The sequence below is a fragment of the Paramisgurnus dabryanus genome, chromosome 18, assembly GCF_030506205.2.
Source record: "Paramisgurnus dabryanus chromosome 18, PD_genome_1.1, whole genome shotgun sequence".
Taxonomy (NCBI): domain Eukaryota; kingdom Metazoa; phylum Chordata; class Actinopteri; order Cypriniformes; family Cobitidae; genus Paramisgurnus; species Paramisgurnus dabryanus.
In genome coordinates, this window is record NC_133354.1 from 7,758,833 (window position 1) to 7,777,090 (window position 18,258).

At 36.5% G+C, this 18,258-nt stretch overlaps 2 protein-coding genes across 2 annotated transcripts; both read left to right on the forward strand.

Moving 5' to 3' along the window:
• Positions 1 to 1,250: 1,250 nt before the first annotated feature.
• plgrkt (plasminogen receptor, C-terminal lysine transmembrane protein) lies at positions 1,251 to 15,172 on the forward strand. Its single transcript, XM_065243569.2, has 5 exons — positions 1,251 to 1,406; positions 6,778 to 6,859; positions 13,883 to 14,013; positions 14,227 to 14,336; positions 14,707 to 15,172. Exons 2-5 carry the CDS (start codon positions 6,779 to 6,781, stop codon positions 14,832 to 14,834), a joined length of 450 nt encoding a protein of 149 aa, XP_065099641.1. The 5' UTR covers positions 1,251 to 1,406; position 6,778; the 3' UTR covers positions 14,835 to 15,172.
• Positions 15,173 to 16,077: 905 nt separating this feature from the next.
• On the forward strand, positions 16,078 to 17,792 carry rln1 (relaxin 1). Its single transcript, XM_065244245.1, has 2 exons — positions 16,078 to 16,368; positions 17,148 to 17,792. The coding sequence occupies exons 1-2, from the start codon at positions 16,194 to 16,196 to the stop codon at positions 17,342 to 17,344; spliced, it is 372 nt and encodes a 123-aa protein (XP_065100317.1). The 5' UTR covers positions 16,078 to 16,193; the 3' UTR covers positions 17,345 to 17,792.
• The last annotated feature ends 466 nt before the right edge of the window (positions 17,793 to 18,258 follow it).

An 18,258-nucleotide genomic window follows, 5' to 3' on the forward strand; every position in this document is an offset into this window, starting at 1 on the left:
ACATCTTAAACATTTCACAGTTTAACACAACTTTATTTTGCTTTACTGTGTCCTGCACCCACTAGTAAAAAAATCACAAATGATCTCTGGTGTCTGAATAATGTTTGGTTTGACTATTACGGTTATGCCCCTGGTTTAACTCATGATAGAAATAACAGAGATTTTCATGCTAAAATTAATCTTGAAAATGCAATTTAATTCTTTGTCTTCTGTGGAAATTTCATCTTCACCAAGCCAGAATCATTCATTGTAAACCTAATTTTGGAAAGATTTCCATGGATATTAAGTCCATTTTCATGCTTTTGACAATGTGGCAAAACATTTAAACCTAAAGGCTCTTAAAATATTTCATGTTCTTAAATCTGTTGTTAGGCATATTTAATTGATTTGTATATCATTTGTAAAGTCTGTTTACCCCCTGTTAATTGTTGATTCACTATTGCTGCATTTTGATCATTTGCCACAACAAAAAAAGAATATAGTGGCATAGAGTTCAACTCTTTTTTTTTTTCTTCAACTTTACAAACAATGAAGGCATATGATTACAACTACAGTATATATGAGTATCCAACAGCATTTGGATGAGCTTACAAATAATCACAAACTACAAAAAGAGCACAAACGCAAAATTAAACTAATTACAGTAAAAATACAAATTAACTATACAATAAATAATATCACAAAACACTTAAGAGGCTTAGTCAAATGAGCTTGTATTCATCAAAAAATAAACTAAATTTAAGGGCTTTATTATTATTGACCAATTTTAAGCATTTGTTTTTAAATGTGTACCATCACCATCTACATTTATAAATAAAAACTTGACAAGACAAATGAAGAAATTGATAAGCAAATGTAACTAATATCCGCTTGTGACCAGCAGGTGGAACTAGATGACTAGAGAATAACCTCTACCTGGCTGACTGTTACAAGTAAAAATCAACAGCTTCACTTATTTCTTTTATATTTCAACACAACTTAGCCCAACTTGTCCCAGGATTTACATGTGACTTTCTCAAAGGATTTTGACTTCTCTGACAATAAGTGACAGTAGATGTTTTCAGGTATATTCAATGTGGCGCCGCAAGAACCGAAAGGCGAATGACATAGAAGTATCGCGAGAGTGATTCGGGAAATCATACGGGAAGATTTGGAATCGCTCTCGCGGTACTTTGACGTCATCCGCCTGTCTGTTCTACGGGCGCAGCATGCAGTCGAAGTCGAACAGACCTCGCTTCAGTTTGTTGACCTCTGCGGTGCACACAACAGCCAACCAGAAGCGAGAGTGAGATCTAGAGCCAATCAGAGGTGACATCGCAGTTTCGTCAATGCGTACGTACGCAGAGCTTGCGTGCCCTTGGACTTTATTCATCTGAATCGAGCCGCAGTGTTTCATTTAAATCCAGGTATGATTCACGTTGACATCTGTAGATTGACAGTTATGTGTGTTAATAGTGTTCAGTGTTTGTGTGTGTGTGTTTGTAGCTGCGCTGTTCCTGATTAAGTGTCACATTAGATCTTGCGTTTAACGCCACGTGATAAAGTTGATATTTTACACACTAAAGTGACTTTACTGACAGAAGTAAATGGTTCACATTAAACTATTTTTACATCTGTTGATATCACTGATAGTGTTTAAGTGTGTCTGCAGGGGTGATAAACATAAACATACCCTACTGAAAAATCCAGCTAAGACCAGCACAAGCTGGTAGCTGGTTTAAAGTGGCAGTAGCTGGTTTAAAGGGATAGTTCACCCTAAAATAAAAATTAAAATAACCCTTACCCTAATAAAAACATGAGTGTTAATAAATGATGACAACATTTTCATTTTTGGGTGAACTATTCCTTTGGGGTGGCAGTAGCTGGTTTAAGCTGGTCCTTCCAGCCTGACCAGTAAGTCCAGCTAGACCAGCTTAAAAAGTGACCAAAACACAGCTAGACCAGCTTAAAAAGTGACCAAAACACAGCTAGACCAGCTTGCTACAGCAGCAAAACCAGCTAAAACCAAGCTGGGAGACCAGCTAAAACCAGCTTATGCTGGTCTTACCTGAATTTTTCAGTACGGTACACAGACAGAGATAGACTCTTATTTATCTTATTCAATTCTTAAATACATTTATTTGTTATTGTTTGTAAATATAAATTCACAATGTTTTCATGTTTTCGCAATGTAAATACTTTCTTAATATGCCATATTTGAATCATTAATCTGTATTGTGTTTAGTTACCGGCAGTAGTGTTTTCAATAGCATGCATGTTTTAGGTTCCAGTTGCACTATATGTGTTTGTTGTCTAGTTTAGTTTAGTTTATTGGTTTATAATAACGTGGACAGTCTCCTTTCATAAAAGGAGCAGCTTTAGCCTCTACGGCTAATTTCCAGCTGTAGTCCCCGGCCAGATGTTAATAGGCATACCTTAAAAAAATACATTAAAATTATAGTAACATTTACAGCACAGCTAGACAAGAATTGGCAATACAAGCATAGTGGCACTTAATTAGAACAGCACAAACATTTCAAACAGTTCAAACAGTAAGACAAATTGAAACAAAGAATTATCACACAGAGGCCACATTGTAACACCTACAGGACATAACATTGAGGCAGGCAGCAGATATTGAATGGCAGAAGCATGACCAATACACAGTACATCCATCAGATTAATGTGTGCAGTTATAATTATCAGACAAACAGTTTTTAAGGTGTTCAGTAAAAGTAGAGTATGTATTTATGTTTTTGATTGTAGTGGGTAATGAATTCCAATTTTGTATTGCTGCAACAAAAAAAGATAATTGAACATACGTACTTTTCCTGAATGGGATTAGATCATCACCTCGTGTGGTGCTTCTTGTATTTTGATTGATATTCTTACGTTGGATTATGAATAAATTAAAAATAGCTGGAGCAGTATTATGTAAAATTTTGTAAACCAAACAGATGTCCAGTAGCAGTTTTAACATAAAGTGGCATGGCATCTTGTTTTGTGGCACTTCCGGGTTCCATTGGCTCGTACCAGTGGCTCGTCGAGTGGCACTTCCGGTGTCCAGTGGCTCATGCCACTCCGTTTGGTTGCTCGTACACTGACACATGTCAGTAAAACTTAGGTCTGTTTGATTGAGGCATGTGGCACTGATAGTCACTGATCGATCATTACAGATTCGAGCGTAACTTACGCGTGCTGCTGCTATGTTCATTTAATTGTGACACAATGATTTTGTGTGTCCTTTTTGACTCTGATGTTTCAGGTAACCGAATGCGTAAATTGAGTCGAGAGCTAAATATATCATCTTGACGCTCGTTCATAAAGGAATTGTATGATCACAATATTTAAAATGGAAATGCATAATATTTTGAGTGTTTTCATTTAAAGCAACACCAAAGAGTTTTTTTTACCTTAAAATAACGCTTCCAAAACAGTTTCAGTCATTCATCCACTCTAAACAGGGTGAACAGCACTTTCACATTCGCTTTGCAGCCCTCTATCGGCCAAAACCGCACTAAAGAAGTTTCTAAACGTCGGGTAGTGGTCCTGTAGTCCGAGTGAATACTACAAAAACTTGCTTTACAGCAGACCTACAATCCAATCAGAGCCAGCTATGCCTCAGTATTTATGACAGTGGGTAATGGACAATTACGCTTCTAACCTGTAGGGGGAGCAAAGAGCCAAAACTCTTTGGTGTTGCTTTAATAAAGCACAGTATTTGTCTGAGCCATGGTCGTGTGAACATTGTGCCTTTTCTTAATATTTAATCAGTTTTTGTAAATCTTTTTTTTTTAAGTAGTATGATTAATTTAGGTGAGTCTAGTAGATACCCTTTAAATGAAAGACGAGATCGAAGAAAAAAACTGACCCCTTCTTAAAGCATACTGTAGGAAAAACTGTGTTTGATTTAATCATTTGTAAAGTGTTTTGCTAAGTGTTTTGTAAATCTGTTTTGCTTTGAAATAATCCAACAATTTATTTAAAATAATAACTATCTCATAAATGTTGTGAAATAATAATTTGTTCAAACCCTTATTTCTTATAGACAACAATCTATATAGACTGTATAAAATGTAATTTTGAAGGGCACGTGACGTATCTGCACTGTCAACACCGTGTAAATATCAAGTTGTAAAAAAATAAAATAAATATCAAGTTGTAAAATATGTAATAGGACATTGTTTTTAAACATAAACATGGTTAGACTGACACCTACTGTTTTGGCGTGCATGTGTGTAAATGCGGTACTTGCAGAAAAAAATATTATAATATTCTGCGAGATTCTTATAAATGACACTTTTTATTAAATACAACACATTGGCACTGGTTACAAATAAAAACATGCCACTCACAGACTACTTCTCAAATAATACAATTAGAAAATTTATATTAAAAACTAACAGTATACAATATAGCTCAGGCATGTTGTGCTTTATTAAATATATAAAATATTTGCCTTCCCATTTTAAATATTTACATTTTTAATACTTAAATTGTGAATTATGATCATACAATTGTTGAACGATTATCAAGATGTCCTATTTAGCTCTCGATGCATTTCACGCATTCGGTTACCTGAAACACCAGACAGTCAAAAAGGACACACAAAATCATTGTGTCACAATTAAATGAACATAGCAGCAGCACGCGTAAGTTACTCTCGGATCTGTAATGATCGATCAGTGAATATCAGTGCCACATGCCTCAATCCAACAGACCTAAGTTTTACTGACATGGAATGGTATGAGCCACTGGACATCGGAAGTGCCACTCGACGAGCCACGGGTATGAGCCAATTGAAACCGGAAGTGCCACAAAACGTAGTGGCACGTGCCACTGGCTTCTGTGCGTAAGATGTCATGCCACTTAATGTTAAAACCCCTTCTCCAGATGTTTTTGTATTTGATTATATCTTCCCAACTTAACAGTTTATGATTATTGAGGATAATACAATGATGTGAACTATTAGGCTTCTTGTCCAGAACCTTGAGAGTTTTTTTTATAAAGAGTTGCTAATGGCTTTAGTGATGAGCCATTAATTTGTCCCCAGCTTGTCAGACCATATGTTAGATGTGACATAATCATTGCATCCATGATTCATTTAGCAGCATTAAAAGTAAGTGCATTTCTAATATATCTAAAATTAACAAGATTAATCCTGACCCTATTGCACACTTTTAAAATATGTGCTTTGAAAGAGAGATTTGAATCAATTAAAATGCCCAAATACTTAAATTGTGGCACAATACTAATGTTTTGCCCTGAAATCGTTATGTTTGACACAATATTACATTGTCTTTTTGTGAAAAACATTCCCACAGTTTTATCTACATGTAGTTGAAGACACGAACGATTTAGCCAAACTGTAATCCGGTCCATAGCTATAGTCAGTTTATCAGCAGCCAGTTTTTTGTCTTGGCATGCACATAGATTACAGTATCATCCGCATACATAATTGTATTGATATCACGGCAGACAGATGGGAAATCATTGATATATAGGCTGAACAAAAGCGGGCCAAGTATTGATCCTTGTGGCATCCCTGTACATAAATTAAGAGCTAATGAGCGATAGGTGTTCACAGAGAAATATTGTTCTACCAGTTAAGTATGACCCAAACCATTTGATAGCAGAAGAAAAAAAATTAAAAGTAGAGAGTTTGGCAATAAGGACCTGATGGTTTACGGTGTCAAAAGCTTTACGAAGATCTAAAAACACAGCACCAACAACACCTCCCTTGTCAACCATTGCTCGAACAGTCTCTAAAAAGAAACAGTTTGCTGTGGAGATGATGGTGGTGGTGATGATGATGATAATTATGATGATGATGCTGGTCATGGTGATGAAGATGGTGATGATAATGGTGGTTGTGGTGACGAGCGCGGTGGTGATGATGATGATTGTGGTGATGATGATGATGGTGGTGGTGATGATTGTGGTGATGAAGGTGATGGTAATGATGATGATGGTGGTGGTGGTAGTAATGATGATGATGACAGGGTTCCCACGGGTCCTTGAAATCCTTAAAAGTTTCTGAAACTGGGGGAAAAAATTCAAGGCCCCGGGAAGTTTTTGAAAATATACATACATAGATACAGGTCATTGAAATTGCTTGAATCTATTTTATGCAAGATGTTTTCGGGAAAAAATCCATATTATTCCCTGTGTAGTGTAGGATAATATCATAAAAATTCTAGACTTTTTAAGCACACGTGCTAAACTGTGAATGTTGATTCATACCAAAATGCTTTTTGGCTTAGTTGTGTTTGACACCAAAAAAGCCTCGAGTTACATAACTGTCTCCTGAGAAGGGAACAAGACGCTGTGTCTCACTTGCCATACTTCCTGCGTCCCTGTAACGCCGTCTTAGGCAATATTTCAGATAGCGATATACTTCCTGACTCCCGCGTCACCCTGTCTTTGTCGTTAAGCCTCACCATTGGTTGAATTTGATATACACATTCAGACCACTTACCCCTGGAGGCGTCACCAAAGTGTCACCGCAGTGACGCAGCGCGAGTTCCCTCAAAAAAGGAACTGTAACAATGTATCTTAAAAGGTAACTTAATGTAACCTTGCTCTCACTTGAAATGTGTCCCCACATTTAGTCCTTGAATTTGAGGGTATTGAACCTGAAAGGTCATTGAATTTGAAGTTAACTAAGGTGTGGGAACCCTGTGATGATGATGATGGTGGTGGTGGTGGTGGTGATGATGATGGTGGTGGTAATGATGATCGTGGTAATGATGATGGTGATGATGGTGGTGGCTCATGTGTTTGGTGTCTCTTCTTCAGGATGGGCTTCTTGCTCTCTAAACCTATGGAGCAGAACTTCCAGAAACAGCAGGAGTTCATGCTGCTGAACGCTCGGCTGCAGGTAAAGAATCACATTCATCTCTACGTGTACACAACATTACTGTTTCACAGATGTGACTGTGTATTTTAATTATGATACACATTTACATGACAATGGCGTCAGGCTTATTAACATCACAGCTGTGTTTTCATAAGACGGTGCTTGCAGACGCAGTACATTTATAAGGATGGTTGTGATGTCACCGTGTTTCTGTAAGTTGGTTAATTTTGCCGTTGACGTGTTTGATTCTTCTGCCAACCGCCGGCCTTCAGTTGAGATGCTTGCGTTTCGTGTGATCATTACACAGGATTATTCGCCTCACAAATGTATTTTTTTTGCGTGCGTGTGATAAATCTGTGCCCGTGAGGCCATCAGCACCTGAGACCTCAGTATGAGAAAATCTTAACCAGCGGTAAGATTATGAGGATTTCTGTTCAGTTGCCGGACAGCTCATAACACCCAGCTGGAATAAAGGAGTCATCATTACACACACACAACTGATTTAACTTTTAATCCTTTCCCTTTTCCCTTTCTTTGCATTTCATATGTTTGTTTTATATAAGTATATTTACATGTATGTGTTTGGCAGACAAAGACAAAAAGTGTCTTTTTTATTAAATAAACATTTGATGATTGATTTCTGCATAAACCACTAAACAAGGCTGTTTTATCTTATTGCGTTATCTATTATTTTATTATTAATCTCTTTTTATGATTTGGAACTTGAACACAAAATTAAAAACACATGATTCATTTAATATTTGAGTTGCAAATAAACGACTTTAAACGGTAAAAATACAACAGTCCAACAACAGTCTTTGAATCATTTTGACTTCTGACCTGTGATCTCTGTCACTCCATATCAAACTTATGTCGTAATCGTAAAGTGTAATCTAGTGGTTGACATTATGTTTACATTGACTTATTAGCAGGCACTTTTATGCACGTGATGGAGTGTTTAACATCAACATTGTCTTGTTTTAGATGTCACTTTAGCTCAACTGATAAAGCACTGCATTAGCAGCATCAAGGTCATGTGTTTGATCCCCACGTATACCTTGTAATGAATGTAAATGTCAGTTTATTATTTTATGTTTTAAGGGTGATCATATGTCACGCAAATGGATTGAAAAAGTGGCGCAGGATGTATCTCTGTGTGACTGATGGTTTCTCTGACCTCTTTCTCTCTGTGCCACAGGTGCATTTAAACGCTCATAAACATTTCTTATCGCTCACAATCTAATAACCGCTCAAAAGCCCCTCAAGGAATCTGAAATAATCTTTCTGAATATGGCTGTTACTCATTGAGTACCATCGGTTTTCATTGTTTTCTCATAAGACCCCCCCCCCAAAAAAAAAAAATCATGAACCCTTTGTTCTTCTAAAATGGTAAAAGGTCAGATGATCAGAAATTAATTCAGACCTGTGAGATTATAGCAAGAGAAAAGAAAATGATTTAAAGCATCACTTTAACCTATATATACTGTTTATATACAGTCATGGCCAAAAAGTGTTGGCACCCTTGGTAAATATGTGTCACGGTACGGTTTTAACAAAAGAGAGAACCCACACGCAGACACGACTTAAATAATAAATAAACTGAAAGTTTATTTAATGAATAAACACAAAAACCCACGTGGGGGTAAAACAGGTAATAAACACAATGATGAACACGGACTCAGAAACAAACACTGGAATAAATAAACACTAATACAGAAACAGGTCTTCAGTAACACGAGGAACATGAAACACTGAAGTAAGACAACGAACGCGCACACCACAGAGAACGCGAGGGCATTATAAAGACACGACATCAATGGGGAACAGGTGAACATAATTAATGACGTAAGACACGAGTACATAAGGGAGTAGGGTGAAAGTGACAAGACACTTGGAACACGTGACACACATACATGATGTGAAAAACACGTGTCCCCACACAAACCACAATGCTGCCATGGCACTGCCCTCAGAAGTCAGACCTGAATCAAACACCAAGGTCTGGCAAGACCATGACAGCCACAAGACACTGGGAACACGTGGAAGCCACACACACAATATGACTCCACATGTCCCCACACAGAACATAGTACTGTCATGGACTTGCCAAATGTACTCAGACCTTAATTAGTACAAAAAGGTCTGACAAGCCCATGACAATATGAGCACAGAAAGCTAGAATAGAATCTAGAATATTTCTTCTTTCATGCTTTAATTAAAAAAGATGTTTCATTGAACTAAAGCAATTGAAAGTGTGTGAAGGGGGAAATTATATTATGAAATAAATGTTTTTCTCTACACTGGACACAATTATTGTCTCCCTTTATTTAATCCTCTCCATGTGTAAAGATAACAGCTCAGAGTCTTGTATTATAATGTCTGATGAGATTTAAGTGATGTTAGATTATTTTTTCAGACCCTTCATGTGTTGCTGCGGTCTCCTCTTCAGTCATTTTCTGTATGGTTCAGCTCGGGGATGAACCTTGATTTATTTATTGTTTATTTAGATGTTTGTTTTGAAACAATGTCTTGATATAAGATTTAACCACGACCCATTATTTCTAGCAGAACAAGTCAGGTTTTTACTTTTTTATCCGTTGGTATTTGATGTAATCCATAACACAATGTATCTAAATAAGATGTCCAGGACCTTTGGTACAAATTAGGTTCAGAGTAAAGAAGGTCTTGTATTACTAGACCTTAGTGCAGCCTTCGACACAATAGATCACAGAATCCTACTCAATAGACTAGAAAACTATGTTGGCATCAGTGGTCAGGCGTTAGCCTGGTTTAGATCGTATCTAACCAATCGATATCACTTTGTTTATGTAAATGAGGAAGAGTCCTATCACTCCCCCGTTAAATGCGGCGTACCTCAGGGATCAGTTCTAGGCCCTATCCTATTCTCGTTATATATGTTACCTCTAGGAGACATTATCAGGAAACATAACATAAGTTTTCACTGCTATGCGGATGATACCCAGCTTTACATCTCGTCACATCCGAGCGAAACACACCAGTTTACTAAACTAACAGACTGCATTAGTGATATTAGGGACTGGATGGCACATAACTTTCTTATGCTAAACTCCAATAAGACTGAGATACTTATTATTGAACCAAATATAATATGTCAGATTACAAGTTGCCCATAGATGGCTGCACGGTGGTGCCATCTTCCACGGTTAAGAATTTAGGCGTAATGTTTGACAGCAATCTATCTTTCGATAGTCATATCTCCAACGTCTGCCGCACAGCATTCTTCCATCTTAGAAATATCTCAAAAATACGCCATATGCTGTCTGCATCAGATGCAGAAAAACTTATCCATGCTTTTATGACCTCTAGAATAGACTATTGTAACTCGTTACTCGGGGGATGCAATGCAAATCAGGTAAACAAGCTACAGCTGGTTCAAAGCGCCGCCGCAAGAGTGCTTACTCGATCTAAACAGTATGATCACATTAGTCCAATTCTGGCATCTTTACACTGGCTACCAGTTAAATATCGCATAAAATTTAAAATATTACTAATCACCTACAAAGCATTAAATGGCCGAGCGCCCTCGTATATTAAAGAATTACTGTCAGAATACAATCCACCACGTAAACTGCGATCACAAAATTCTGGTTACTTAATTATCCCTAGAATATCAAAAGTGTCTAAAGGTGGTAGATCCTTTTCCTACTTGGCCCCTAAGCTCTGGAATGATTTACCAAAAAATGTTCGAGCATCAGACACAGTCGAGCAATTTAAATCTAAACTTAAGACATTCTTCTTTAACAAAGCATTCACATAGAATGTCCAGTAAATGTACTTTTTCCCGCATTACTCTCATACCTCATATGGGTAATTTACTCTTGCCGCAATAGTTAGCCTGTCTGGAACCGAGCTGAATTAAACCACTATAATGTATGACACTTGCATTACATGCGAACGGCATTTTTCCCACCGGGTTTTCTCCTAAGGGGGTTTTTTAGTCCCAGGGAGAGTCAGTCAACTTTGGCTTAACTTAGCACTTTACTGTATACGTGACATTATTAATACGCTCGCTTACACGGTTTATCCATAGCCGCTTTATTCTACTTCTTATACTATGTATTGATTTTCAGTGTTCTCCTCTACATCTACTCATGTAAAGCTGCTTTGCAACAATTGACAATTGTGAAAAGCGCTATATAAATAAAATTGAATTGAATTGTGGTATATTTAACTGTTGACATTGAGCACTTTTTAATCCTTGTGTACACCAAAGTCATCTTGTGATCCAGCAGCAAAAAAAACCTTATGTTTCATATGGCGGCAGATCTCAGTCCTGTTTAAAGTCACAGTTCAGCAAATGAATATACTGGAGAAACATGCTTCTAGTCACCATGGTTTGCTAAGAAAATGTTAATACTTCAGAGATATTTTACTCAGAAGAATTTCTAGGGGTGCCAATAGTTGTGTCCAGTGTGTATTAGAGGAAAACATTTATTTCATAATGTAATACCCCCCCCCCATTTTTAATTGTTTTACTTTTGTTTAGACTTAAAAGAAGAAACATTGCAGATTGTTTTTATAGCTTTCTTTGCTCATATTTATCAAGGGTGCCAACACTTTTGGCCATGACTTTATATATTGACTAGAAAACCTGCAAGTCTTAATAAAATGTGATCCAATTACAATTGACGATCTATTTTCTACATAAAATGGTCCTACATAAAGTAAAGAACATTCATTGAAAATATAACCTTGATATCTTTAATATTGAGTAAGATTGAAATAAAACCTTGATGCTCATCATGAGATTATGAGACTTCACAAGCAGGGTCATATCTGTGCCTTCATGTATTCTTTATATTTTCAGATTTTCCTGTTTTTTTATGATTTCTTTTATCCTATACTGTTTGTTTTAAAATGTATTCAATTCTTTGTAAAGCTGCTTTGCAGCAATTCAAACTTGTGAAAGTGCTTTCGAAAATAAATATTAATGTTATAATATATTATTTCTCAATAAATATAAAAACTATTTATTTTTAAACTGCTAGAAGATCATTTTATGCTATAGGATTAAGATTTGTGCTCGCTGAAATGAATAAAGTAGTAATGACTAACACTTTGGCCATATAGTGTGTGTTAGAATGATGGCAGGATCTTTATTTCCCAATAAAAATGAGGTTTGGATCATGTGACCCTGATGACATCACACACCATTAACCTGTCAGACTAAGTGTTTCTCCTTGAGATCTCTCATGACGCTCTCGCTGGCCACCGTCATGTCTTATTGTTGAGCGTTCAATAGTTTGATCTGTCTTTCCTCCTGTGTCCCTGTTTTCTCTTTGTCGCTTCGACGTGCTGAAATTAAAACCAATGACTTTTCAAATGTCTTTAAATTGCAGGTTAGGTGAGTGACAGACAGACAGACGCTTCTCAGACCAAAAAGCAGCTTTTTACTTTTATATGCAATAAATGTATGTTTAAAGACCGAAATCATCTCTGATCGTTCACATGCAACAACTATTTATTATCTAAAGTATAGCATTGGTCAGTGAGTGGAAGTGAAAATAATGTATAGTAACCCATACTCACAATGTGTCTACTGCATCCCAGATGCATTGAAGTCAAAAGTTGTAATTCTCACTCCGGTGTAAACGTCTGTAAGAATGGGATGTTTACATTTTTTACCACCAAAATTTCAGCCAAAAAGTGTTGAAACAGATGTCCATTACAGTCTGTTCAGTGCCGAGCGGATGAGAATCAATGAATAAATGTCTTTTTTTTTCCTATTAAGTTTGTTGTGTAAGGGCAACTAATAGAGATCCTGTTGGTAGTCTTTATGGTCAGTGTGTGATGTTTGTGTGAGAGAAGGTCACTAACTCGACCTCATCACCAGCCCTGTACATTTAAAACACCTCTCCAAAAATCTTCACACCTTAAAAATGTCAATGAACATCAAACCAGACACGAATCACCTTCACTTCATCATCTATGAGAGAGAATGGGTCCGTCTGTCTGCCTGTCGGTCTGAGTCTGTCTGTCTTTCAGTCTGAGTCTTTCAGTCCGAGTCTGTTAACTGAAGATTTTTGTTCACGATTTACTCAAACAAAGGTTTGCTTGATTAACACTTAACCAGCTAATAAAAGACATGAGCTGATTGGTTAAAATATAAACATAATTAATACCTTGGTGTCGGTAAATTGATGCTTTAACAGGGCAAATATGATTGGCCGCAGGAGGTGGTTTACTTTTCTTTTACTCGTTAGTGAACTTTATTCCCAGCCATTTACGTCATTTTTTTATGAGCGATCCGTTTAATACTGTGTGTTATTGAGACCTGTAATCTATCTCACAGCACGATGTGTCTGATTATCAGCTCCAGTTTGTCTTCCTCTTACGGACAGGAAGTGACTTTGTGAAATAGTGATGCTGTTTGTGACCTGATGATGAAGAGTGTTAATGTGTGTGCGTGTACGTGCTTTCATCATAAACTCTGACCTTTATGATAATGAGGACTATTGAATAATCCACTGCAGAAATATTCATTTGCATATTGTCTGTGACAGAGGTTAGGGTCGGCTTCTGCATCTTTATCACATTAACATATTAAACATATTTAAATGCACTAAACAATTGTTTAATTGAAATGTAAAATCTTTTTATTTTATATTTAGGGGAATAAAACATTATGAAGTCAGTATGAAAACAATTACACAAATAAATGTCTGTGGGTTGGTGGGTCAGTATAATTGGTTTACGGGGACATGAATAGTGTATAATGACATGATTATAACGCTCTAAACATGGGGACAAAGAAAAATGTCTTAATAAACATACTTAATGTTACTTTATCATAGATTAAAGTCTGCCAACAGGTTTTGTGATGGTTGAGATTACTGGGGTTAGGTTAGGGAATACAAGATACAGTTTGTTCAGTAGAAAATACATTGTGTCTATGGAATTGTCCCCGTAACCACAAATGACAACGTGTTTGTCTGTGTGTGCGTGTGCGTGTGCGTGTGCGTGTGCGTGTGTGTGTGTGTGTGTGTGTGTGTGTGCGTGCAGTTGGAGCGTCAGTTACAGATGCAGAATCAGATGCGTGAGCGTCAGATGGCGATGCAGATGGCCTGGTCCAGAGAGTTTCTCAAGTATTACGGCTCTTTCTTCGGTTTGGTCTCTCTGGGTCTCGGCATCGGGTCTGTCACATTAACTTAAGTGTTTTGAAAATGTTTTGTTAAATGTACAGTAAACACAAACCTTTTCAAGTAAACGTAAACAGAAGCAGATTATTTTCATTAGTGTGACTGTAAAGAAGATTATATTTTACACTATGACATCATTATGTTTCATTGCATTGATTTACACACACATGTGTGACCTCACAGTTATGCGTGTTTCTATATCCACAGAGCCATGAAGAAACGAAGACCTGCTTTATTTGCTCCCGTTATTCCTCTGGGTTTTATCATGGCCTATCAGGTGGACATGGCGTATGGCTCACTGATTCATCGCATGAGAGGTACAACAACACTGACTATCTTTATCCTTTAACAGATGTCATGTGTATCATATCGTTATTTGATTCGGATTAATCTGCATTTGTATCATACACATTCCTGACATTCTTACTGAAAGTCCTGAAGAATAGAAAATAAGTTTTGAATGTGAACCCTCTCCAGTGACATCACAGTTATCTTTAATCTCCTCTTACGACCTGTAAAATCCAGAGGTTATCTTTTCCACTATCATCATCGCTGTGTCCGAGTCATCCCACGATTCCCATTAAATCCTGCTTAAAAGTGAAACATTGGATAAATCAAATATCTGTGTCCTAAATAATTACTTTGTTTAGTAATCATTTCTAAATGTGATGTTTAATGTCCATGCAGAGGAAGCGGAGCACATAATGGGATCTGAGAGTGATCGTCTGGAAATGCCTCACGGGATGCCGACGTTTGAGAGTATCGAGAAATCTCGCAGAGCAAAATCTCTTCTCTCGTCTTCGTTGGACAAATGAATCCATTATAGATTCTGTCCTCCTGATATCTTCAGCTGATCTCCAATGATGACCAATCACATTTTTCAGTGATGAAACGTCAATGGTATTTTTTCTACACACGTGATGTGCTTTTGAGTACTACTATTTTGAAGGAACATCCAAGTTATAAACAATAAAGCAGATTACGTTTTGTTTTTCATGCCATTGTTTTTAATTATTTAAGAAATGATTTTTTTGTGACATGAATAACTTAAGGAAAATAATGGAAGTTTTCTTTAAAAGATTTGGGCTGGCTTTAAAAAGAATCATGTTTTTTATCAATAGTCAAAAATAAATAAAGTGAATTTTATAAATCATTTAATCTTTTATCATTTTTCTATTTTACATTTCTGATAAATAAAGCACAATTTATTTTGAGCAAATTCAATATACAAACAATAAATTTGTTTGAAAAATGTAAAAGTTATTGTTCTTTATGTTCTGTTATTTGTGTTTTATTATATGGGATATTATGTGAGCAGAGAAACTCTGCTGTGACGCTCCTCTCGCTCAAAACTCCGATCTTTAGGAGATCATGGTGGCTATAGCAATAAGTTATCTGACATAATATAGTTGTGATGAAAAACAACACGTAAACAAACAACAACAAAAAACACAGAAAATGAAAGCAAAAGTGAGAGCAACGGGCCGCAGCATCTATGTGCAGCGACATCTTGTCAACGATTCTTGCAACCCACCAAGATTTTTCCATTTTCCACCAACTCCTAATTAACTAAATTATCATTATAAGGAAAAGTAGTATAATATTGAACAGTGTTTAATATTTTATTTACTCTGTGGCCAACTTTAACAAAAAAGTTACAGATTGCAGCTTTAATATTTAAAATTTAAATTTATATTGATCAATATTTTATATTTGGTAATGGCTGTCATCTGTATTGAGTTTTGTAATCTGTATCTAATAAAAAAAAAACAATAGACACCATCACAGAAATTCTATTGGTTCGATGTATTGGTTCTAATGGAATATGGCCCAGAACACACTACAGTGTAGTGGTTTTAATTGTAAAAGCTAATGGTTCCTATTGGTATTGTAATGGAAACCATTAGAATTTTCTGTAATGGTTTTATAGTTTTTTTCAGCAGGGATAGTCATCAATCATAAGCACTCACACAGTTGGATATGGTTTTATCACAGTCAGAATAAGTTGTACTCATGTGTTACACGTGTGTGACGTCACTCACTGTGTGTGTGTGTGTGTGCGCGCGCGCGCGCGCGCGTGTATTTAAGTCTGTGTGAACTGATGGAGAATCATCATCAACAGTAGGTCGTGGATCTTCAGCACACTTCTTACTTGTTTTACTTCTTGTACTTTGATGAAAATGTATCGGGTGTTTTCTGCGCTTCTGCTCGTGTGCGTGTCTTGTGTGTGCGCGAGCGCGTACCGGGCGGATTTACCAAAAGATTTCGGGGTGAAACTTTGCGGTCGCGAGTTCATCCGAGCGGTTATCTTCACGTGCGGAGGATCCCGATGGAGAAGATCAACATACAGTATGTACTTCATCACATCATTATCATAATCATCACATAATTATATCATTTATATGACCGTCTTGATATGGACATCAACCGCATCACCATCACTGGGACGATCGAATAATATCACGCATTGTAATAAAGTATTTTTTTGTGATCACAGCATTAGTTATTGGTGTAAAACGTCACAAAAGATTAAAAAGTGTTGAAATCAAACATTTTATATCACGTACAAGCAAACCAAAGATTCATTAGTTCAAGTTTATTTATATAGCACATATTTAAATAAATGACTTTAGTGCCATACAATAAAATAATGTAAGTAATAATACACAGAGAATAATAATATTTAAACAAGAAGAACATTATGAAAAAGAAAAATACTGATATGCCAAGGAACATAGAGACGTTTTTAAATGACTTTAATAGTCGGATGGTGCAAATCATGACTGCAGATCACAAGAAATATAAATCGTCTGTAATATTTTAACTTTATGTTGTTAATGAGCACAAAACCTCACATAGTTTCACCTTATTGTGGGTTAAATGATTTCAGTTTAACAAAGCACACATGAGCTTCATCGAAATTCAACATAATTTCTCATCTGATGAATATGAATGAATATACGCACATGAGCTGCATATCAAGTAATGAATAATGTAAAGCACGCGGCAGAATGTAATGTTTGTTTTGCAGTAAACCATGTTTTTTTTTTTTACTTTTATATGGTTAACTTTTGTAAAGGTTGAGTTTAATGGACTTAAGTCTGTTTGTGTTTCTCTTCTGGACTCAGATGATATCTCACTGGAGAGACGCGATGACTTTAGCCCGAGTGAAGACGCGTCGCTGCTGCGGCTTCAGACAGACGCGCGCATTGGGACGCTCTTCTCCTCGCGAGCGGAGCGACGGAAGCGGAATTTTTCGCTCGGACTGGCGGGATTGTGCTGCAATCAGGGCTGTACGAAATACGACATCGGCCGCCTGTGCTGAGACAACGAGTCTGATCTGATCTACTATTATTTGTTTTTATTTCTTTCATATGAAAACGTGAATAAATGTTGATGTCTTTATTGAAGCTGTCATTTGTTACAGATTATTGTTTGTTCACACGAGAGGATGTGTGCGTTAAACCTGTAGCTTTACTGTATAAACTAAAGTAAAGAATAACAATGTGAACAATAGTTGAAAAAAAGTTGAAAATATATTCTGTTTACAGTGTAAATTTGCTAGTAATGGTAAAAAAACCTCACAAACTTTTATTGACACCTCTCTTTCCGAAACTCCGAAGATGTCCTTGTGCCTGCGGTATGAAAGGTTTGTAAACTGTTTAAACCAGATAGATATGACGTCATCTGAGTTATTGTATATTTTAGTGATTTTCAAGTAGAATGTATATAAATAATAAAAAAATCTGCATAAATAAAAAATATATATATTATGAACATGTCCTCAATTCAATTGAAGTGTGCCTTATTTTCATGACAAAAACTGTAGCCTACATATTTGCAGCTGGGCTGCGTACAAATGAAAGTACAAATAAAAAAAGTATAAAGTGCAAATTAAAAGTGAAATAGGCTAGTGAGTTATAGAAATAAAATAAAAGAGTAGGAACAAAAAGCTTAACATAAAGTTAAATAAATCTTCGTTGTAAACTCTGATTTTAACCCTGGGTTAAGGATCGTTTCACACTTGTAATTTAGAAGCAGGGTTATCCCTGAAATTAACCCAGGGTTATGAAACCCTTGGAAGCAGGTTTAGCACCGCTTTTGTGGGGTTAACCCAGCATTGTGGTGCCAAACGCATGCAGTGTGAAACGAAGCAGGCTTATAATGTTATGACCCTAATTAAACACAGCTGAGGTAGCTAATTAAGGTGTTCAGGGTTGCTAGACAGGTGTGTTGGAG